This window comes from Podarcis gaigeae (genome assembly GCF_964106915.1).
Source record: "Podarcis gaigeae genome assembly, chromosome: 3".
NCBI lineage: Eukaryota > Metazoa > Chordata > Lepidosauria > Squamata > Lacertidae > Podarcis > Podarcis gaigeae.
The window spans coordinates 5,381,646-5,405,989 of NC_139680.1; the positions used below are offsets into that span (position 1 = coordinate 5,381,646).

General features: G+C 45.0%; 1 protein-coding gene across 2 annotated transcripts in view; it reads left to right on the plus strand.

The window, feature by feature from the left end:
• The window catches only part of LOC310840468 (cytochrome P450 2K6-like), a 37,596-nt gene that overhangs the window by 4,696 nt on the left and 8,556 nt on the right, over positions 1–24,344 (plus strand). Inside the window, exons 2-6 of one of the 2 annotated variants that reach the window (XM_083730493.1) lie at positions 1,216–1,378; positions 1,988–2,137; positions 2,498–2,658; positions 3,882–4,055; positions 4,726–4,894. In XM_083730493.1, coding sequence (XP_083586619.1) covers positions 1,216–1,378; positions 1,988–2,137; positions 2,498–2,658; positions 3,882–4,055; positions 4,726–4,894 — 817 coding nt within the window. The remainder of the gene's footprint in view (positions 1–1,215; positions 1,379–1,987; positions 2,138–2,497; positions 2,659–3,881; positions 4,056–4,725; positions 4,895–24,344) is intronic. The other variant, XM_083730494.1, reaches the window with a different exon arrangement.

A 24,344-nucleotide genomic window follows, 5' to 3' on the forward strand; every position in this document is an offset into this window, starting at 1 on the left:
ATGGAAGATTTGAGACTGGGTGGTAGTTCACCATATTAGCTCGGTCCAAATATTTATTTTTTAATAAGCAGTTTTATAACCACCACTTTCAGTGAGTCTGGGAAGGCTCCTTAACAGGGGGAAGCATTCACCACCCACAGAGCTTTCATGAGCCAGAATGGGCAAAGATGAAGGAGACAGGTGGTCAGTTTCACTCGTCCAAGCAACCTGTCCACATCCTTGGAGGTAACAGTTTGGAATTGATCCCATGCAACTTGACTAGAGAGGATTCTAGCACTCTCCCGCCCCGGCTCTGCTCCCATGGTGGAGTCTACTGAACTGGATGAAAGGGCTGAGCTGCTGTATCATGAGTCCAGCAACTGTTGCTGCTACAGCTATTAGTACCAAATGTCTTGAAGACCATTGTGGCATAGACAATGCTCTTTTACTTTATCATTATGTTATTTGGATTCTGTTTTGCATGGTGATTTGCAAAGATACAAAAAGGGAATTCATTCCACAAAATTACTATTCTTAAGGCATATGTTTTCAGCTCGGTCCAAGGCACAATGACATGTGTCAGGGAACTGCCATCGGAGCCAGAGGAGGAGGGAGGGCTCCAGAGGGATGCCAGAGAGCGTCCCAGGAGGGAGAGAGACAGCCCATCTTCTGGGGAAGGAAATCAGCGTAGCACCAATGGAGAAAGGGGGGCAGATGGGGGAATCGGCGAGGGGGCTCCATGTCTCCTCGCCAGAGACCAGTGGGGAGAGCACGGGTCCTCCACTGCCCACACCCTCCCTGCGCAGAAGACTTCCGCGCAGGGAGAGTAGGCGGAGACTAGGCGTCAAAGAGCTTCTTTGCTGGAAGAAGTTCAAGAAACGCCCACTGACGGATTCTGCCAGCGATTGAGGCAGCCAAGGATGGGTGGCTATCCGGACAGAAAGGGTTCACCCAGGTAACCCAGCCAAGCGTGGCGCCGATTTACGCACAAGCAACCCCTAGAACCATTACAACATGGAAGTAATTTCTACTGAGTTCAATTGTAGTTATTGAAAAAAGCTGAAAATAATAGTAAAACTTTGCTACTAGATTTTGTGGAATGTATAAAAGAGTCTTTTCTCTTAGGTAAATGTGCAAGCTAATGCAGTCTTGGTTCTCTCAGAGATGGTGTACATTAATATATTCTTTGGGTATGCCAGAACTCTCTTTCTCACTTTTTCTTCTGTTGAATTCCAGCTGTCAAAGCAATATGGCCCTGTCTTCAGCATCCAAATGGGACCCCAGAAAGCTGTGGTGTTGACAGGATATGAGACAGTAAAGGAGGCTCTGGTTAATCAGGCGGACGCATTTGCAGACAGGCCCATCGTTCCAATGTTTCAAGAGCTTGCACAAGGCTTTGGTGAGGCACCTCCCTTTCTATTGGAACTTGTAATGCCTGCAAACACACACTGCTCCCACCAGGTGAACACAATCTGTTCCCAATAAATGGTTTGTAGGATAAGCATTTGCAAAGCAAGTCATTGAAACCCATTGTTTCCTGTGGGGAAAATCCTTGTGAAATTTTCAACCCACCTCAGTGCCTTTGACATTGACAGAGTATCTGCAGGCATTAGGCTGAGAATGTGTCACAAAAAGTGTCAAATGTGGATTTCTGCAGATCACATGGAAAAGTAATGCCACACACCATTTTCTTGCCCAGCCTATACAAAGAGGAAACATGAAGGAGACATAATATCTGCCCATGGAATACAAAGTTCTGCTGGGATCCCTGACATGTACAAACCACCCTCTACTCTATCCTACACTTTGAAATGGAAAATATTGTTCAATGTGTTCTCAGTTCTTGCTCTGATGGCACAGCTGCCAGCTACTTTGTCAAAGCTCAGAAGTCTGAATGGGAGAATAGCTGGGATCCATTCGCAGTTCCATGGAAGAAATGCAGAACACAATTTATTGATATTTTTGTGCAATGGCCATGCAGACATGAAACCTTTCCTCCCATTTTTAGGTGTAACTTTGTCTAATGGTGAGAACTGGAAAGTGATGCGGCGTTTTGCTTTAAGCACATTACGGGATTACGGAATGGGAAAGAGGACCATAGAAGATAGAATTGTTGAGGAATGCAGTGTCCTGATAAAGAATTTTGAATCTTACGAAGGTGGGTTGGTGTTTTCCTCTGGTGCATAGCTACACTACCATAGTTTAAAGGTGCCAAGACTATTGTGTTACATATTCCTAAATTCCAGAAGCACAGCTCCCAGGGTTCCCTGCAATTGGTCTGTTCCTGTAATGTGCATATTGTACTGCACCAACTCCTGTGACTTCCAAGCATTTCTTAGCCCAGCTATGGCCACATCCAGCAGCACTTAGGTTTAGTTTCTTTGATAAATGAGGTCTACACATAGGGAAGCTGCCAGTAGGGATTTAGGTCAACAAAGAACAGACTTAAAAACAATGCCCTTTCCATACTTGGAATTTCAACAGAATATTTTTGTTTAACTGTCTTGTTTATGTCTAGGTAACCCATTTGAAACCACCTCAATTATGAATGCAGCTGTTGCCAATATTATAGTGTCCATACTACTAGACAAGCGATTTGATTATGAAGATTCCACATACATAAGACTTCTGAAGTTGATCAATGAAAATATCCGGCTTTTCGGAAGCCCTTCAGTCACGGTAATTTATTTTTTCCAATTAAAACAAACAAACAAACAAACAAACAAACAAACAGTTCATTGTAATGGCAGTGTGTGCAAAGTGGGCAGGGCTACATGTTTATTGTATATTGTTCAGGATTCACAACAAAACACAGAATATTGATACCTTGAGATACCTGGTGGTGATTCGAAATATTTAGAAAACTCACATGGCACAGTCATCTCGTAACTACAACAAAGTCTCTTTTGCAAACACGTGTCAGCGAAGCTCAGATTCTGACAGGAGGAGAAGAAGCACAGGGAGAGGACAGTTAACAGCAGAAAGCAGAGAGGAGGGGGAAAGTAGCTGTAATCTGAGCTCTGACCAAAGGGACAGACAAAGGTGTGAAAACTCCAATAGTGGGCAAGACATTGGAATGCAGGAAATACTTTCTGCCAAATCTCGTAGGATTTCAAAAGTGGCAGAGCTGCCACCGGAAGAAAAGGTGGGGGCTTCCGTTCTGGGGAAGGGGGAGGAGCTCAGTCTGGACAACTGTATCTTCTGGAGAGGACGATGAGAAGAAGAAGAAGAAGAAGAAGAAGAAGAGTTTGGATTTGATATCCCGCCTTTCACTCCCTTTAAGGAGTCTCAAAGCGGCTCACATTCTCCTTTCCCTTCCTCCCCCACAACAAACACTCTGTGAGGTGAGTGGGGCTGAGAGACTTCAAAGAAGTGTGACTGGCCCAAGGTCACCCAGCAGCTGCATGTGGAGGAGCGGAGACCCGAACCCGGTTCCCCAGATTACGAGACTACCGCTCTTAACCACTACACCAAACTGGCTCTCCAGTAGAGGAGTAGAGGAGCTCCGTCCTAGTTTGTTGTTTTAGCAATTAACAGCCAGTGTTGTCTTGCATTTGTGGGAGAGACCTAGCTGTAACAACACGCTTCCTGGCCTCGCTGCCATGGGACTCCAAGGACAAGGAAGAAGAAGTGATTGTTTGTTCTATGATGGCTCAGAAGGGGCTTCCAAGGGCAGATCTCCCTCTCTGAAGGCGAACCTCCAGAGGAGAACTGCCATAGCTTATTAACCCGGGGTTGCACATAAATTATGCTGTCCTGAGGTAGCCCACCACCCATTGCAAATGGCATTCAAGAGCTTTATTTTGTATTTGGGCAGCCATGCTTTGAGAGACGCAGTTGAGAGAACTGCATTGAGCTTTCCTAATGTCTCTTTTTCTTTTTTCACATTTTTATCCTTTCAGCTGTATAACATGTTTCCTGCTCTTGGTTTTCTTTTGGGGGCTCGTAAGACTGTCATCCAAAACAGAGATGAGCTGTTTGCCTTCATAAATGCCACCTTCATAAAACACCTCAGAGATCTGGATGAAAATGACCAGAGGAGCTTTATTGACACATTTCTTATCCGACAGCAAGAGGTAATGGAATCTTTTAAGTTGGAGCAGAATAAACGTTGACATTTTCAATTCGTGTTTTCAGGGTATATTTGTAAGTGAATGCATAAGGAGTAGTCAGGAAGTCTCACTTCAGAAGGGACCAGCCTGGCATACTTCCTCCCCTTTCCCAATAGTCAGCCATTGTTCATGTGTTACAGAAGTTGCCTCTGCAGGGTCAATGGTTGCATGCTCAACACCATTTCTGGGGGGGAAATCCCTGATCAAGAAAACTGGATCAAGGAGCTGGATTGGCAAGCTTCCCTGATCTCCACTCTCAGCTGTGACTATGGAGGAGCAAGACGTTTTGGGATATTGATGCTGAGCCCCTTAGGCTTGGGTTATATATATATAGGCTTGGGTTATATATATATATATGTATGTATATGTATTTACACGCACATATATATGCGTGGCGTGCTCTGGTCCTTGGGGTCACCAAGAGTCGGACACGACAAAACGACTAAACAACAACAACATATATGTGTGTAAATAAACCCTATACCACCATGATGGCATAGTCTGAAAAACCTGGAATCTCTCACTGCTCAGTGATTGGGGTGATATGAAATGATACTTTGGATCATCAGGTCCACTTAGTTATTCATTCTTATCTTTGCACATGAAATTTTCTCACTCCATTTGTTTTAACCAGTTCATACTCTTTGCATCCCAGGAGGAGAAGAAAAACAAGACGAATGCTTATTTCCACAACAGAAACTTAATAGTTATTGTGGCCAACTTATTTGCTGCTGGCATGGAGACCATTTCTACCACACTGCGCTGGGGACTGTTACTAATGATGAAATATCCTGAAATTCAGAGTGAGTGTTTTTCATTGGGTTGGCTCCCATCATTCTGAGAAAGCTTAATTTCAGTTATATGTAACTATCAAAGAGCGAAAATATTTATAATATTCAATCATAAGTTAAACATTTTAATCTGATCTCCCTTCACCCTCTTTCTGTGGTTCTTTGCATTTCGTTTCATCTTCCTGCGTACTCCAAATTATCTCAACATATTCTTTTAGATATATATTCCCATATATATCCAATATATATATTGAAACTTCAGGTTTTTACTTTAATCCTGCCAATGTCTTAGTATGTTTACAGTTTGCTTGTAAATATTCAATAAACCATTTCCTTTCCTTTCTTATTTTTTAAAAAAATGGTTATCTTGATATATTATTCTCACGGTAAGTTTCAACATTTCTGTGTAGTCCATCAACCTCTGTATCCATTGATTGATTGGTTTATTACGGCCATTGGCCCATATCTAAAAACAATACATCAAAATTTATCCATAAACAATACAATTTAAACAGTTCCAAGTTAAAACACCCCTATAAAACCAATTTTACTTCAATTAAGTAAACTATACACAATAAGCTCCCTCTATGCCAACCGCAATTCAAATCCCTCAGATTTTGGGGGATATGCGTCTTAGTTCTGGCACTTATTGATGGTTATTAAGTTTGGCTAAGCTGTCAGAGTCATACAGTGATCCATTTCTCCTCTTATGAAATAAGACATTAATCAGGTATCTAGCGACTGCAAGGGATCTACTTGAGTCTTCGTTGTTTAATAAGTATAATATTTGGGCTTCCTGAGGTCTGTCAGCTATTCTCGATAAATATGGGGCCAGAAACTTGGACCGTGAAGCCGAATGTATAGGACAACAGAAGATTATATGATATAACGATTCTGTAGATCCACTTTTACAGTCACAGAGGAGTGAGATCTGTCCGTTGGAGAGTCTGTTACCCAACACATTTGATGGGAAAACATTGAATCTAGCCTTTATAAAGGCGTACCTGTGCATCACCACAGATAAGGTAGTTAAATAAGATGGAAGCTTTGTTGGTGGTGTTAAGCCAAGGTTTATCGGCGAACAGGTGCCACCACCTGTCGCAATATTAAATTGTAAATCCATCTCCTCTAATTTGTGAGTTATAATTCTCTTGGCAGAAATTAAATCCAATTTTAGTAGTTCAGATGGAGATAGTCCTAAGGACACAAGTTTCCCATGTATTGTTTTTGCCCAAGGGCTAGGGAAGTCGTCTCTCCAGAGACACTGTATCAAGTGGAGATTTGGAAGTTTATGCCATAATGCCAACCAGTAACAGAGGATGCATTTCCATAATGTGGTTTCTAGAGATGTAACATTTAGTTCGAGACGTATAGCAGTATTGCCTACACACCTGGGTAATTTTAGCAACCTTCTTAGCAGCTGGTTTTGGATTACCTCCAATTGGGTTAGATTAACAAAGGACCCCCATATTGGGATTGCATATGCTATTGTTGCAATCACCTTTGCCTTGAAAACTTTTAACACTGATGGAATATGGAAAGCCCCATCTGAAAAGAAAAAACGCAGTAGCGCAAAGGAAAGGGCTTTAGCTCTATTTAATACATATGCCAGATGGACCTTCCAGCCCATGTTGTGTTGGAGAAGGACTCCCAAGTATTGAAATTTAAAGACTTGGTCAATGGCTTTTCCGTCTATTCTCCAATTATAGGTTTTTCGACTCTTGGTGAAAATTAGAACTTTGGACTTGGCATGATTAATTGTAAGAAAATTTGATTTGCAGTAAGCATCAAAAATTTTCAGTGCCCTCCTAAGGCCTACTCTTGAGAAAGATAGGATCACTGCGTCGTCTGCGTAGAGTAGAAGGGGGCAACGATATTGGGCAAGGCGGGGGGCATGGATCGTTTCTTGAGAATCTATCAGAGGCGCCCTCATATCACTTATAAATAGATTAAAAAGGGTCGGAGCAAGGATACATCCTTGACGGACACCTCTATTGATGGTTACTGAATTTGAGAGGTCGCCGGCCGGAGTGATTCTCACCCTTGCGGCTGATCCGTCATGCAATTTAGTTATTAGCCACAAAAGTCTTTTGTCTATTCCCCATCGTGCTAATTTCCCCCAAAATAATCCCCTGGGGATGCTGTCAAAAGCGGCCTTTAAATCAATAAAGGCTGCACAAAGTTGGCCTCTATTTGGGGCGGAATATTTCCGGGCAAGGTGGTCAACCGCTGACTGATTCGGTCTAAAACCAGCCTGTTCAGGCCCAATCAGGTTGTTCTCTTCAGCCCACTTAGTAAGCTTAGTTAACAAGAACCGTGCATATATTTTCCCAATTATTGACAATAAACTGATATTCCTGTAATTTCCCGGGTCATCTGTCGAGCCCTTTTTATGAATTGGAATAATAATCGCATCCTTCCATATGCTTGGAACCTTCCCACTGTTGTTTACGGCATCAAAAGTAACGGCCAGGATTTTCGCCCACCAGTCTGCATGAAGTTTTATAGCTTCCGCCGGGACTAGGTCGGGACCGGGGGCTTTTCCAACTTTGAGATTGGAAATGAGTCCGTGGATTTCTTCCGGGTCAGTGGGTGGCCAAAGAGGGAGCTGCTCATAGAATCCATCGATTTTATTAATATTAAGGTCTGGTAAGGCAAAATAGTTCCTTAGAAATGATTCCCAAACTGGGGCAGGAATAACGGTTAGTGGGTAACTTTTAGATTTTCTGTTAACCAACAGCCAGAATTTTCGGGAATTACGGGTATTTGAGGCAGCTATAAGTGCATGCCAGCGGTTCAGTTGCCATTCCTGTTTGGCCTTTTTTTGCACATATTTGTAAGCTGATTTTGCCTGATAGTACTCCTTGGGAAGCATAGTCGCCCCTGAGGATTTGTAATCATTATAAATAGCACAAAGATGTTGTTTGGCTTGTATGCAATTACGGTTAAACCACAGTGCACCTGTCTTGGAGTGGGCCCGATTTACCTGGTGGGTTGGGACAGTAAAGAATGACGTGAGGTCATTCAACAGATTGGCAAATAGATTAATAGTTTGATCGTGTTCATATGAGGTTATGTCAAGGGCTGAATAGGTTTGTATGATCTCCTGCTGAAAAAATTGAGAATATTTTTGAGCCTGCATTACAGACCACTTTATACCCTTCACTCGTAATGCCGTATTAATGCCCTCTACCGGGTTTTCTGTGTTAGTGTCTAATTGAGTTGGATGACTGTACTCGTCCCCGTGCCAGTCTAGGTCAAACATAGCAGCAAGTGGAAGGTGGTCACTGAACTGAATATTGTCAATCTTAAAAGAGAGAGCTTTCGGCATCAGATCACTCGAGGCTAAAAGGTAATCTAGTACACTGTTTGATTTTATGCCTAGGTGGGTATACTCCCCCGGTATATCGGGAGGGCAGCAACCATTCAGGGGTACTAGGTTTAAGCGAATAGCCATTTGGTAAAGAAGTACTCCCGCCTCGTTTACTTTAGAGTCTTTTGAGGTTCTCCTCATGGCGTGTCTCAAATCATAATTGTCGAGGCATGGAGCAGACCACCATTTAGCTTTAGTTAAATCGACCCAATTTGCTGCTATGCGTGCGTTAAAGTCACCCCCAATTAAGGATTGGCTATTGGAATATTTAACTCGGCATGATACTAAATGATCTTCTAATATTTCCCATCTATCATGCAGTTCAAGGGACGAACCCCCTGGCGGGAGGTAGACATTGGAGATTAGCAGTGATACTTCCCCCCCCCCGACATCAACCCGGATAAAGCATAGGGGGGAGCAGTCAAAACTAATGAAAATTTGAAATGCAGCTTCAGTGAGATACCAATTACTAGACCACCTTTCGGCCGTCCTCCTTTCTGGGAGGGGCAAGCTGGAAGAGATAGAAGGTCGAATCCGTTTATAACAATTTCACCCTCCTCCCAAGTTTCTTGCAATAGAAGGATATGAAACGAATTGATATACGACTGGAATTCTGGGTCACATTTTTTCCTACGCCAGCCAGCGATGTTCCAACAGAGGATCGATATTGGTGGTTTTTTGGGTTGTCCGGCTAACCGTCATTTAAATTCTTGTGGGAAGCTCTTATGCAGCAAGGACGCTCCCTTAAAGAAGTCCGTTATTTTCCTTTGCTGAGGGTTGACGTCCTGGTGTGGTGAGTCTTTTGCTCTGGTGCGCGCCGGTTGTGGTGGGTCTTTTGCTCTGGTGCGAGTCGGTTGTGGCACGATCAAGTCGCAAGGGCCAGACTTTTTGGGGGGCAGAAAAGAGTTAGCATCCTGGTGAGTAGAGATAATATTTGGCGATTTTAGCTGTCGGGCCCAACTAGGCTCTGAAGAGGCTCCTGCCAAGTCCGCTGGAGCCGTCCTCTTTGGGGATCTAACCGAAACACTTGTGATCATTTGATTTATATGTCCTGCTGGGTCTTCAGTCCACTCTGTGTTGACTCTCGACACTATAGTGTCTTCCTCACGTAATTTTTGGATTTTTGGTGGAGAAGCCTGACTTGGAGTGGCCACTACCGTCTCAGGTCGTGGATGGTCTTCGATGTATGTTGATTCCAAGTCCGGCATGGAGGGGTGCAGGGGCGACGATTTATCCAGGGGAGTGTTATCCTGAGATTCATTCTTTGATCGGTTAATCTCAGAGGGAACAGATAAGTCTATTAAAAGCAGGGATGAGTTACCAGTGTGAAGGGGAGGAGAAGAGTCTGCCTCCAGCAGTGAGACCTTCCCATCCAATGCCGATGGCACCTTATATGCTAGATATTGGGGGATTGTTGTTTCCACCTCCATGGGGCATGGCACCGCTAAGTTAGAGTGGGTATTATTTATAGTAACTCCGTTGCAGGCGATACTTAGGAGCTGAAGTTTAAGTGAGTCCAGCCTATTTATAATTTCTTGTTGTTCCATCGCTGGTAACTCTCCAAAGGAGGCGATAAGCTCTCTTTCCTCCTGGGGTGTCAAAGAGTTACTGGCACAATCATAGTGTTTAGTTGTAGGAGTGGGGGTACTATGGGACTGGCCCCGACATGAGGTGTACAGCTCAGCCCTCTTTTGTGGTTCAGGATGGGAAGGTTGTACCGTCTCCTTGATTAATCTCTCCGATAGGAGGGGTCTAATTATGGAGTCCATGAAAACTCTCGTTGGAAAAATGCCAAGACTATTCAAAAACACTTTTTGCTGAATAAGAAGAGAGGGGATTTTTGCAGAGCGGAAAGCCAGCATTATTCTCTGATATCTGTTCTGGCGGACTAAGGGAAGCACAGCACAAAGATCTATTTGTGATGTCTCGAGTTTTAGAAGCCATCTGAGGTGCTCTTTAGACCCATGTAGCGTTGTCCAACTTAGGTCCCTTTCCCGGAAGGTTAGGGAAATCTTCCTTGGATGTAGAATCAGGGATTGGCGATTCAGTGCGGGGTTGAGATTGTATTTGCAGTTCTTCATACAATCAGTGTTTGGTGGAGCTTTCTGCTGGCGCAATGGAACATCTACTGCCCCATCTTGGGCTGTCTGTGCCGGCTGGTCATCCAGTTTTTGCTGAAGGCTATGCAGCTGAGAGGATAGGCCGTCAATTCTCTTAAATATACAGTTTAGAGTTCTAATTATTAGATGGAGTTGCTCACATCCTGTGCAGACCGATTCGGCTACCAACTCCTCCTTCGGATAGGGACCATCCCCATTTGTGTTACCATTAGCGTTTCCAATTTGTAACGTCTCAGGGGCCTCATCTTCTGATGTTGTTTCAAGGGCAGTTAGAGGATCGAAACGATTTTGAGTTGCTATTGGGTAGGTACATTCCTCGGGGCCTCTCCCTCCTTTAGGTGAACCCTTTCTTAATTGCTTAGGCCTCGGAGAGGATAATGCCTCGTCAGAGTCTCTTGGACGTTTTCCATGACCCATAAGTCAATTTTGCAGGAGAACCGTCGTGGGCACTGTGCTGGGGAGCTCCTTAAATCCTTTAGTCTTCCTCACAAGAATACTACCACTTCCAGGAGAGTGGTGCCATAAAATTACCCACAGTAAGGCAGTTAGTTCAAGCCTCTTCCTTCCCCACTTCCTTGTTCCTAGGATTTTCGAGACAGCTCGGTTCCAGCAGTCGGGCAAAATTTCACTTCGTAGTATGCAATAAACTAAAAGCTAAAGGAAAGAGCTGGTCAACAGGGCAGAGGATTTATGCCCAGGAGAACCTTTCACTTATCTCTCCCAGTTAGGGAGGCGGCGGCAGCCATGGCGGCAAGTCCGGCGTCAGAGCAACCCAGATAAAAAGAAAACAAAGATAACACAAGCAGCGGGATACTAAAAGATACTAAAAGACAGCCAGCACAGCCAGCAGATCATTAAAACTCACGGATAAAAACAAGGGAGGATAAAAACCGCTTAAAACCACTTAAAAACTCTGATAAGGGTAAGCGAAATTACTCGGAAACTACCTTCGCCGCCATGTTGGATCCATTCACAGAGAAGTGTGAATCCTCTGTATCCATTCTTGTCGGGACCTCTTCTTCCTTCCATTTTTGGACAAATTACATTCTTGCAGCTATGGTTGCATACATAAATAAATTTATATACTGTTTAAAGGTAAAGGTAATGGGCCAGTCGTGACTGACTCTAGGGTTGCGCGCTCATCTTGCTCAAGAGGCCGGGAGCCGGCATCGTCCGAAGACACTTCCAGGTCACGTGGCCAGCGTGACGAAGCTGCAACTGGCAAGCCAGCACCAGTGTCGCACACGGAAACACTGTTTACCTTCCCGCTATAAAGCGGTACCTATTGATCTACTTGCACTTCGATGAGCTTTCGAACTGCTAGGTGGGCGGGAGCTGGGACCGAAAGACGGGAACTCAACCCGCCGCGGGGATTCGAACCGCTGACCTTACGATCAGCAAGTCCTAGGCACTGAGGTTTTACCCGCAGTGCCACCCGCGTCCCTATATACTGTTTAGGTAGTTCCAATCCCAAAATTCCAAAAAGAAAAGCTTCTGTTTTGTAAAACATCTTTAAAATCTTTTTCAGTTCATTATATATCATTTTCCAGTAAACTTTAACCCTATTACTAGACCACCACATATCAAAAGGGTACTTTCTTTCTCTTTACGTTTCCAGCACATATTCAAGTTGGATTTATACATTTGAGCCAATCTATTAGGTGTTAGATACCATTTATATAACATTTTCATATAGTTTTCTCTTAAACTATAACATTCTGTAAATTGTATATCGATAAACTTTCCCATGCATCCATTTCTATATTATTACCAATGTCTATGGCCAAGTGTATTCTTGAAGATTTCACTTGTTCGTCCTTTGTCTAGCGAATGTAACCTTTATAAGCATCAGATTTCCACCAGCCCATTTATTTAATCCTATCCGCCAGCAGACCCAAGCGCGCCGCTGTTGTGGTGGCGCCAATCCTGAATGAGTTGCAGCATAATCCTGGGAAGATAAACCACAGGCATCAATAGCTTTGCGGAGTACCCTTGTGAATTGGTGTCTCAACAAAGGTGACCCAGGCAGTCTGAGGTAAAGGTACCATCTAGTGTCCTTGACCGGGCATGGGCCCTGCTGCGCTGAAGCTGCAAGTTTTACGAGGGAACCCCTACTTGCCTGATCCGTTTTGGATTGACGTATCCGCACCGTCGTGCTAGCTTTGGACAACTGCACGTCCTCCGTGAGGAGGCCGCGTGTTGACCCAGTTGCGTTAACCTCGGCTACTACTTTACCGACCCTCAAGGCACCAAAAAGGCGATTGCATATGCAGCAGAAAAAGGTGGGCCTCAAACTTGGTCCAGCAGATTAACCTAAGCTTTGTGCATATCTGAGAGAGCAGCCCGTAAGAAATTGGCTTAGCATATGATAATAATAATAATAATAATAATAGTAATAATAATAATAATAATAATATCTTTATTGTCATTGCCCCCTCTCAGGGACATCGAAATTACTTGGCTGCTCCATCCACCCAGATAGGGCACTCCACTCAAAATCAGAACAACTATAAAAACACTAATTAAAACAATACAGTATAATACAGCAAGGAAGATTAGATGACTTTCAAAGTCCAGGTTTCCCATTCAGGGCCGAGATCGCTCTGGAGAAGAAGCTGTTCTTGAGATGGCTCGTTCTTGTCATCATCGTCCTGTATCTCCGTCCCGACGGCAGGAGCTCGAAGAGACAGTGACCAGGATGCGATGGATCTTTTACTATGTCCAGTGCCTTCCTATGGCACCTTGTGGCATAAATCTGCTCTAAGGTGGAGAGTGGGCAGCCCACAATGCTCTCTGCTGCCTTAACAACTCTGCACAACACCATCCTGTCCTGGGTAGTACAGCTTCCGTACCTCACACATAAGCCATAAGTGAGCACGCTCTCAATGGCACAGTGATAGAAGGCAAGATGGATATGCTGTGGAAAAGAGGCGGGCCTCAAACTTGGTCCAACAGATCGACTTAAGCTTTATGCGTATTTGAGAGAGCAGCCTGTAAGAAATTGGCTTATGGCCCTCGGCTCTAGGGGGTTGCAGCTTACCCCAACCTTCAGTAGCTCTGTGGATCAGGAAGACACTGCACGGGTCGGAGGAAAACATGGCTTTACAAAAGAAGCTGATGGCGGCTACGTGTATCTTTAAAGTTTGGGGGCCCAGCCTAAAGGAGGCTATAACGTATGCCGCAGAGAACACCCGGGCCTTGAACTTGGACCAGCAAACTGACCTAAGTTTCATACGGATTTGGGACAGCAGCTCATAAGAAATAGGCTTGCGGCCTTTGTTACTTGGAGGCTGCAGTCAACTCCAACCTTCAATTGCCCTGCGGACCATGAAGTCACAGCACGAATCGGTGGAAAAACATGGGTCTACTAAAGAATGTGATAGCGGCTATGTGTATCCTCAAAGTTTTTGAGGCTCAACCTAGGCCATGAAGGTGTGTTAAGTATTGCAGAACGTTTTCTGTGGAGGGTGTAACATTAGTGGAAAGGGAGGATACTTTGGACCTGAATCCCATGAAATCACACCAGACCTTCTTATATGATCTAAGCGTAGAGGGTGCGACAGATGCTAATACTCCCTTAACCACTTCACGTCTCCAAGGTTCCACAGGTGCTCTGGAACGGGTTCTGGCAGTGGCTGAGCCCTGGGAGCTAATGCTCGGAAGCGAGGCACAAGAGGACGAATGATCGGAGTAGGCGCGACACCCTCTTGGAACGCGATGACTGCTTAGCCAGTATGTTGACCACCGCCTGGTTATCAGTTCTGAAGCACACCCGGCGATTCTGGAACTCCTCAGTCCAAATGTGAACAGCCACAACTAAGAGGAAAAAACTCCAGAAAAGTGAGATCCTGCATGATAGCCTCGCCTTGCTACTCTGCTGGCCATTGTTGAGCACACCAGCGTCCCCTAAAGAATAAACTGAAGCCCAAGGACCCAGCGGCATCAGTGAACCTGGAAATCTGAGGACAGGTTGAGGATTTCCTGCCATAAGGAGACTCCATTGTAGCGTTCCAGAAACGTGATCCAGATCTCAAGGTCTGTCTTAACCGATTTTGGGAGTCTTACCCTGTGGTGCGGTTGGTTGGTTGGTTGGTTGGTTGGTTGGTTTGTTTGTTATTTTATTTTATTTTTTAAGGTTAGGTATGCACACAGGCCCCAAGACTCATTTTGTATCAGGACTTTTAAACTTCTGATTTGTTTCTGAGTCACTTGGTGCTCTCTGTGCTGAATCTGAAGGGGGATGGCACACAGACTAACTGAATGTGGATGTTCATTATGCACTGTATCATAGTATAGTACAGTGATTATAAAAATATCTGCTTGAGTATACGTTTTCATCATGTGTAAAACTCATAAGGAATAAACAAATAGTTCTATATTGTGATCAAGTAACTCCTAGAACAAAATTGTAAGTTTTAGCTTCAGAAAACCGGTTGCTTCTAGCCAACATCCTGTTGCCAATGTAGCTAAAATTTTAGCACTTTTGATTGTTAGTTGATAACAAGATTGTTAGTATGGCAAGAGATTGGTGGGATGCTCTCCTACAGATTTCCAAAACTGTTGTACTACAGACACAGCCAGGATATTCCAGACACAGCCAGGACATTCCAGAACAATTCTATCTGATACTGTAAATGTCAGGTTTCAGTTTCACTCTAGCTAGAAAGAACTGCTACATATGCAACATGTTCTAGAAGATTGCCAAAGGTGAGCTCTTGGCCAAAGCATTATCCACTTCAGTGAAGTGTTATTTCTCACAAAACTAGCAATTTGTTTACTAACTATACATGTTCCCTAATATGGTTAAAGCATTGAAATGATGCGATTCCGACTGTTGGGCTTAAAGGCTTACTAGATTCTAGGACTAAGGACTAAATCATTATTGTACTTCTTTGCAATTTTGCCCACAGCTGCCCTGCTCATTGGGAGAACAGGAAATGGATCTGGAACACTTCAAAGCAGTACTATTGCTCCCATGTTCCTCCCTGTTTGGGCTGTCATTTTGTTAAAGCTGTGCTCTTGCTCTTGTAGTTAATCTGGGAGAAAAAGGCAGGTTCCCCAGGAAAAAATAATTCCTGTATGAGGTGTTATAGAATGATACATTTGGTTGCCTAATAATCTCAAAAGGGGGGGTGGGTCTGGGAAGGGGTGCCTCTGTCCTGGAGACCAAGCAGGGGCTAAGTGGTGGCCCTGTTGGGTTCATCCCAATTAGTTGTATGCCATAGTGTGACTCCAGAGGCGGAGCTAGCTGCTCTGGCTCCCGGAGAGTCCTTCGTGGTTAAGGAGCCAACTGCTGGGATTCTGAAACCCTCTGAGAAACCCTTCCAAAGATAGGATGCTGCACTTCCGTCTGGATGGATAGACAAGAGGTTGAGGAGAGGAGAAAGCTGAATTGGAGAAAATGCTAGACCCAGAAGGACTTTATCGATGGTTCCCTGCTGCGGGGGCTCAACTGGAACTAGAGTGGTGGAAACCCCGACCTCCCTGAAAGGGCCGCTTCCCTTTGTAACACGCTGTGGCCGGGTGAGCCCCTGCACATCTCTCACACTCGTGCGGGTACTTACAAGACTGCCTTTGGCATTACCCTTTATTGAATTACCAGCACACCTTACGTTTTAAATCCTTTCTAAGGTCCCGCTTTCCAGTGCGATACACCTCTGGTGGCTTCTTCTCGACATACGGGCTAACTGCCAGATGCTAATAGCGGCGGCCTCCCCAGAAAGGGCGTAAGCCATTCTGACTCATCATCACCGGCTGATGAGGTGCCTGATTCTGGAAGCTGGACCCTGGGCTGCTTATTCTGCAAAGAACTAGAAGAACTGGAAGCAACCGGGTTATTGATAGGGGCCGGCAGCCTCCACGCAGGTGCCCCGATGTGGTTCTGAAAGTCGGCGAGCAAGCCTGAAACCTAGTTTGCACAGCCGCCATTTGCACAGGCTTGGTCCTGCACCTGGGTAGTTTAAAGGCTGACCACTGGTTTGCGAATCAAGGAAGTAAGAAACGCAAGGCAAATAGAACTAAAGAATAGCTAAGAGAAAGCACTGTTCATAGTCAACAATGAATGACCTGAAGGCATTGAGGAAATGTGAAATGGGTTTGGGTTTATTATTACGACGGTTGCCAGCTGCAGTGTGTGCTGGTACTGCACCCGTGCGCTTCCTCTTGGGCGCCAGGAGCTGCTCTGTGCACTAGTAAAATGCGCCTACTATTTATTTCGTCACTAATTATTTTATTTTATTTTAAATTTAATTTTCATTTATTTATTTATTAATATTATAAATTTTAATTATTATTATTTTATTATTTTTATTATTATTTATAATTATAATTATTTATTATTATTATTTGTTTGTTTATTTTTAAATTTATTTTATTTTATTTGTTATTTTTATTTGTTATATTTAATTAGTATTAATATCACCAAACAATTAATAACGTGACTGTAATTAAATGTTAGTATACAATTATTGTGCATCAATAAAGTTCGGAGCACGGTTGATGAATTAATTATTAATCGATAGTATCTCAATTAATAGCCAATGGATTTATAGCTATGAGTAGGAATTACTATTATCAATTGCTCTGCGTAACTGCTGACAAAATGAACAAGCTATACGTCACTTAACTGCCCCACTTGTATTTATTTATATTTATTAAATCACAACCCAGCAAGAGTTCAAGCAGCAGCGCTCAGCTACATATTAGCACCTGGCTCCGAGGAACAATCCCATACACAAAGCAACCCCAACTGCAGTCAGACAGAATTAGAAGATAATTGCCTACAATAAAAAGTTGCCCCTTTTAAATGATAGGCAAATCTAGGCGCAAAGCAATGCCAAGTAATCAAACAGAATTGAAAATAACTGCTTACAAGGAGATGCTCAGAAGCTGCAGCCAAATTAAGAGAAAAGGAAATCAATAAGATTCCAGGCCCACACCAGCGGCCCTCTGAAAAGGAGGGGTGAGGTTGCTCTTAAGGGGAATATCTCACGGCTGGGGAAACTTCTACCGAACAAAGGAAACTTTGCCAAACAAAGAAAAGTAAATCTTTGCCCACAAGGTCGGCTCAAGACCAGTTGAGGGAAATAAGGGTGCTTAAACAGACAAAAGACTGCAATTGGTCAAACTGCTGGTTAGTTAAACTGACAATGCAACTAGAGCTGCTGAACTCCAGGTGCTTTAAGACAATGCCTCACAAACTGCCGGTCACTCAGAGAGCAATCAAGCCTGCCCCAGCAGTTGAAAAAACCTGTCTGGTAACTGTGATGACTCAGGCAAGAAGCAAAGGGAACTCCAAAGACCAATGTATCTCCTGAAAGGGTGGGGGGTGGAGGGAGGAGAAGAAAAGCGTGGGGGGGAGTTGGGAGGGAGGAGGGGTGGAGGGAGTAAAATCAACATGCTGGGCAAGGAAAAAGTTTTTGAAGAAAAGGAAAATAGCTGTCCTTTACAGTGAGCCAAAATGAAGTGGAAATATAAACCGTGGGTTAACCTGGACTTTTCAGTAAGGTACTATAAGCCGTAACCTTTTTTGTTGTTGTTGTTTAAAAGCGGTTTTCTTTAGGTAGCCTGTACTGGCAAGTGAAGCCAATGACAAGAACCAGGCAAAGGCACACCTTCAAAGGTTCTAAACGTATAAACGTGCAGTGCTGAGGAATGGTTCCCTGATCAGAAACCCTGAATTGTCCACCCCAAGCCCTGCCTTATTTCTTCCCCCAAACATCAAGCGAAGGGGGGGTGGCTTAGAGAAACCAAGAGGGGTGAGGTTTAAGCGCACAGTCTATTCCAAGCCCCGGCAGCCTTTAAAATTTTACAGGGGGCTCCCGATTTAAGTGGTACCAATGGAAGGGATGGCAGGGTAAATTAAACCCATGCTAGGAGAGTAATAAATCATTAAACGGCAAGCACAAACACACGCTGCAAGCACACACACACACACGACTTAAAATTAGAGAGGAACAGGAAAAGGAACCCTGAGGATCATCTAGTCCAACCCCAGCAATGCAGCTGTCCCATACAGGGATCGAACTTGCAACCTTGGCATTATCAGCACCATGCTCTAACCAACTGAGCTATCCAGGCTCTCAAGGATAAATGGAGGGGGAAAACGCACATGCACCCTGGCCAACAAATTAAAATGTAAGGCAAACCCACTCAGTCACCCAGACCAGCCACGCAATCGGACAGGCAAGGGCAATAGAGGGGGAAACGTACAAGCACCCTGGCCAAAAATTAAAATAAAATGCACAGCCACCAAGGCAGAGGCAGGGGAAGGAAAGCGGGGAGACGAGGGGAAAGAAAGTCGGAGCCACACTCACACTCAGACCTCGCTGGGGGCACGTGCTGGGCAAGGGAACAAGCTGCAGCTTAAGAAAGGTAATTCGCACTTAGACTGCACAAACAAATCAAGCACCAGGAGTGGGGGGGGGGGGAATAGAAGGTTAAATGTAGGTTTTTACACGGAAAAGAGGACACAGCAAGGCAAACTTGGATGCCTGGGTTTTTAAAAGCAGTAAAGCAATGAGCGCACGCAAGCCTCCTAAAGTTAAAAGGCAAGCCAGGAACCAGGCAGCCTCCACACACACAGACTCCAAACTTTGTGGCTCTTCCCTGTGATGACCGTGATGACTCCTAGCAGTTTACTCACGACGGGACGACGAAAAGTGAGGCCGGAAGGCTGGTGCCGCAGCAATTTAGGCTGCTAAACACGCCCCCTCGCAGGCACCTGGTTGGGTGTCTGCCCGTGGGCGTGGGCGCCGGCCAGGTGAGTGGGAGGCAGGGGGCTAATGCCCCCTGCTTGAGGCAGAGTCTGGCTCCCGACCACAACCACTCCCCTCTCTTGCAGGAGGAGAGTCTTTGCTGAAAGTCCATCATGTCTGGATGCCTTCCCTAATTTACCCTGTAATTTTGCTTGTTGTAATTCCATCTATGTGACATGTCCATTATGAAATGGCATTTTATCTTTTGGTATCTTAGGTAGTTTGCTGTATTCTAAATATTTACCCATTTCTTCCAAATTGCCTCATTCGCCTCAATAAAGTTCTGTATAAAAACTCACAAATTGATTTCTTTAATTTTTTACATGTTTATAAATTTTATTAGTATTTTCCACACAACAACAACAACATGAAAAATATCGAAAAATAACAATACACAACACCAACATACAAAAAATCAGTGGGTAACTGATTCCCTTTCCAATACTTAGCCACCAGGATTCTTGCTGCAGACGTTGCGTATAAGAAAAAAATAGTTTTGTCTTTTGGAATATCATCATTTAAAATCCCTGAAAGGAATGCCTCTGGCCTTTTACTATATGATATTCTTAGTATTTTCTTTATTTTTTCATGGATCATGCTCCAAAATTTTCCAATTTGGGGCAAGTCCACCACATACGGTAGAAGGTTCCTTTTATTTTCTTACATCTCCAGCACTTATTATTATATGTTTTATTCATTTTTGCCAGCCTTTAAAACATTTTATCCCAATAATTATTGGGATCGTCTGGAAAAGGAAGAGCATTTTTGGGAGAATTGACATTTTTATCAAGGATATCCTACCCCATAAAGACAAGTTCAATATATTCCATTTATTTAACTATCCTTTTATTTCCTTCCACTTAGTTATCCTTGTACAAACTGGTATTTTTATTTGTGATCCAGATCCCCAAATACTTTACTTTTGTGGTGATTTTAAGGCCTGTTACCCTTTCCAATTCTTCCTGTTCCTTTACCCTCATATTTTTCGTTAATAATTTTGATTTTTCTTTATCTAACTTGAAGCCTGATACTCCTCCATACTCAAACAATTTCTTTAGGGCTTCTTGTATACTTTCTTCTGGATTTTCTGTAATAATAAAATGCTTTAACTTTAAATTGTCTATTGCTTAGACTAATCCCCTTGATTTTTAGGTCCTTTCTTATCGCTATTAGGAGTGTTTCCAGCATCACAATGAACAAAAGTGGGGATAGAGGACATCCTTGTCTGGTGCCTCTTTCAATTTGGAATTCTTCAGTTATTTCATTGTTAATTATTAACTTAGCTTTCTGGTTTTCGTAAATCGCTTTAATACCATTCAAAATTTTGTTCCTAAGTTTCAAACTTTCCACGGTGTGGACCAGAAAATTCCAGGCCACACTGCCAAAGGCTTTCTCCGCATCTACCAGTAACCAGGGGCGCCGACTTATAAAAAATATTGGGGGGGCCCATACCGGGGTCCTGCCCCGGGAAGTTTTCTAAGATCCGCTCCCGGCCCGTTGCTGCTGCTGCCGCCCGCCTCGTGGCCCCCTCGCCAGCTGAGGGAGGGAGAGAGACCGAGAAGGAGAGAGATGCGTGGTGGGCAAGGCTCGCTCGCCCTCCTCACCCCAGCTCTTGGCCGTTCGCCCCAGGAACTCGCCGCTGTTGGGGTTGTAGATGAACCTCCGCCACTCGGCCATAGACTGGCTGAAGGGCTTCTCCTCCTCCTCGGCCATAGCGAGAGAGAGAGAGAGAGAGAGAGAGAGAGAGAGAGAGAGAGAGGCTGGAAAGAGAGAGGGAGCTCGGCGGTTCGCAGGCAGTTTTTCCCCTGCCGAAACAACAGCGGCTCCTCAGAACCGCTAAGTAACTCTCCCTCAGGCGCCCGGCGGGAGAGCAGAAGAGAGGAAAAGGAAAGAGGGGCTGGGCCAGTCGCACGCACCGAGCAAAACTACTCACGCCGCCTCTTTTACTACCGTAATAATTATTTGTTTTAACTCATTACTGAATGTATTTTAAAAGGTAACTATCATCAAACAAGGAAAATAAAAAATACCAACATAATTTTGTGATTTTACAAAGCATAATATAACTACCGTATTTTTCGCTCTATAACACGCACCTGACCATAACACGCACATCGTTTTTAGAGGAAAACAAGGGAAAAAAACATTCTGAATGAAACAGTGGATGTATCATTTTTGTGTTTCATGCTGTGGCCACAGACATGTGATCTGATGGTGAATTTGGGGTGACCCAATGCAAAAATCCTGAGGATCCATGTGGATCCATGTTTTGTAACCACGTTTTTGCACCATTGCAGCCCCAGGCAACAGTGGGTGCGTGATTTTGGGGGGGCAGGCTGTAGCCATGGACATGCTATGTGCTCTGATGGTGAATTTGGGCTGACCCAATGCAAAGATCCTGAGGATCCATGTGGATCCATGTTTTGTAACCACATTTTTGCACCATTGCAGCCCCAGGCAACAGTGGGTGCGTGATTTTGGGGGGGGGGCAGGCTGTAGCCATGGACATGCTATGTGCTCTGATGGTGAATTTGGGCTGACCCAATGCAAAGATCCTGAGGATCCATGTGGATCCATGTTTTGTAACCACGTTTTTGCACCATTGCAGCCCCAGGCAACAGTGGGCGTGTGATTTTGGGGGGGGCAGGCTGTAGCCATGGACATGCTATGTGCTCTGATGTGAATTTGGGCTGACCCAATGCAAAGATCCTGAGGATCCATGTGGATCCATGTTTTGTAACCACGTTTTTGCACCATTGCAGCCCCAGGCAACAGTGGGTGCGTGATTTTGGGGGGGCAGGCTGTAGCCATGGACATGCTATGTGCTCTGATGGTGAATTTGGGCTGACCCAATGCAAAGATCCTGAGGATCCATGTGGATCCATGTTTTGTAACCACGTTTTTGCACCATTGCAGCCCCAGGCAACAGTGGGCGTGTGATTTTGGGGGGGGCAGGCTGTAGCCATGGACATGCTATGTGCTCTGATGTGAATTTGGGCTGACCCAATGCAAAGATCCTGAGGATCCATGTGGATCCATGTTTTGTAACCACGTTTTTGCACCATTGCAGCCCCAGGCAACAGTGGGTGCGTGATTTTGGGGGGGCAGGCTGTAGCCATGGACATGCTATGTGCTCTGATGGTGAATTTGGGCTGACCCAATGCAAAGATCCTGAGGATCCATGTGGATCCATGCTTTTTAACCACATTTTTGCACCATTGAAGCCCCAGGCAACAGTGGGTGCGTGATTTTGGGGGGGCAGGCTGTAGCCATGGACATGCTATGTGCTCTGATGGTGAATTTGGGCTGACCCAATGCAAAGATCCTGAGGATCCATGTGGATCCATGTTTTGTAACCACGTTTTTGCACCATTGCAGCCCCAGGCAACAGTGGGTGCGTGATTTTGGGGGGGCAGGCTGTAGCCATGGACATGCTATGTGCTCTGATGGTGAATTTGGGCTGACCCAATGCAAAGATCCTGAGGATCCATGTGGATCCATGTTTTGTAACCACATTTTTGCACCATTGCAGCCCCAGGCAACAGTGGGTGCGTGATTTTGGGGGGGGGGCAGGCTGTAGCCATGGACATGCTATGTGCTCTGATGGTGAATTTGGGCTGACCCAATGCAAAGATCCTGAGGATCCATGTGGATCCATGTTTTGTAACCACGTTTTTGCACCATTGCAGCCCCAGGCAACAGTGGGCGTGTGATTTTGGGGGGGGCAGGCTGTAGCCATGGACATGCTATGTGCTCTGATGTGAATTTGGGCTGACCCAATGCAAAGATCCTGAGGATCCATGTGGATCCATGTTTTGTAACCACGTTTTTGCACCATTGCAGCCCCAGGCAACAGTGGGTGCGTGATTTTGGGGGGGCAGGCTGTAGCCATGGACATGCTATGTGCTCTGATGGTGAATTTGGGCTGACCCAATGCAAAGATCCTGAGGATCCATGTGGATCCATGCTTTTTAACCACATTTTTGCACCATTGAAGCCCCAGGCAACAGTGGGTGCGTGATTTTGGGGGGGCAGGCTGTAGCCATGGACATGCTATGTGCTCTGATGGTGAATTTGGGCTGACCCAATGCAAAGATCCTGAGGATCCATGTGGATCCATGTTTTGTAACCACGTTTTTGCACCATTGCAGCCCCAGGCAACAGTGGGTGCGTGATTTTGGGGGGGCAGGCTGTAGCCATGGACATGCTATGTGCTCTGATGGTGAATTTGGGCTGACCCAATGCAAAGATCCTGAGGATCCATGTGGATCCATGTTTTGTAACCACATTTTTGCACCATTGCAGCCCCAGGCAACAGTGGGTGCGTGATTTGGGGGGGGGGGCAGGCTGTAGCCATGGACATGCTATGTGCTCTGATGGCGAATTTGGGCTGACCCAATGCAAAGATCCTGAGGATCCATGTGGATCCATGTTTTGTAACCACGTTTTTGCACCATTGCAGCCCCAGGCAACAGTGGGCGCGTGATTTGGGGGGGGGCAGGCTGTAGCCATGGACATGCTATGTGCTCTGATGTGAATTTGGGCTGACCCAATGCAAAGATCCTGAGGATCCATGTGGATCCATGTTTTGTAACCACGTTTTTGCACCATTGCAGCCCCAGGCAACAGTGGGTGCGTGATTTTGGGGGGGCAGGCTGTAGCCATGGACATGCTATGTGCTCTGATGGTAAATTTGGGCTGACCCAATGCAAAGATCCTGAGGATCCATGTGGATCCATGCTTTTTAACCACATTTTTGCACCATTGAAGCCCCAGGCAACAGTGGGTGCGTGATTTTGGGGGGGCAGGCTGTAGCCATGGACATGCTATGTGCTCTGATGGTGAATTTGGGCTGACCCAATGCAAAGATCCTGAGGATCCATGTGGATCCATGTTTTGTAACCACGTTTTTGCACCATTGCAGCCCCAGGCAACAGTGGGTGCGTGATTTTGGGGGGGCAGGCTGTAGTCATGGACATGCTATGTGCTCTGATGTGAATTTGGGCTGACCCAATGCAAAGATCCTGAGGATCCATGTGGATCCATGCTTTTTAACCACATTTTTGCACCACTGCAGCCCCAGGCAACAGTGGGTGCGTGATTTTTGGGGGGCAGGCTGTAGCCATGGACATGCTATGTGATCTGATGGTGAATTTGGGCTGACCCAATGCAAAGATCCTGAGGATCCATGTGGATCCATGCTTTTTAACCAC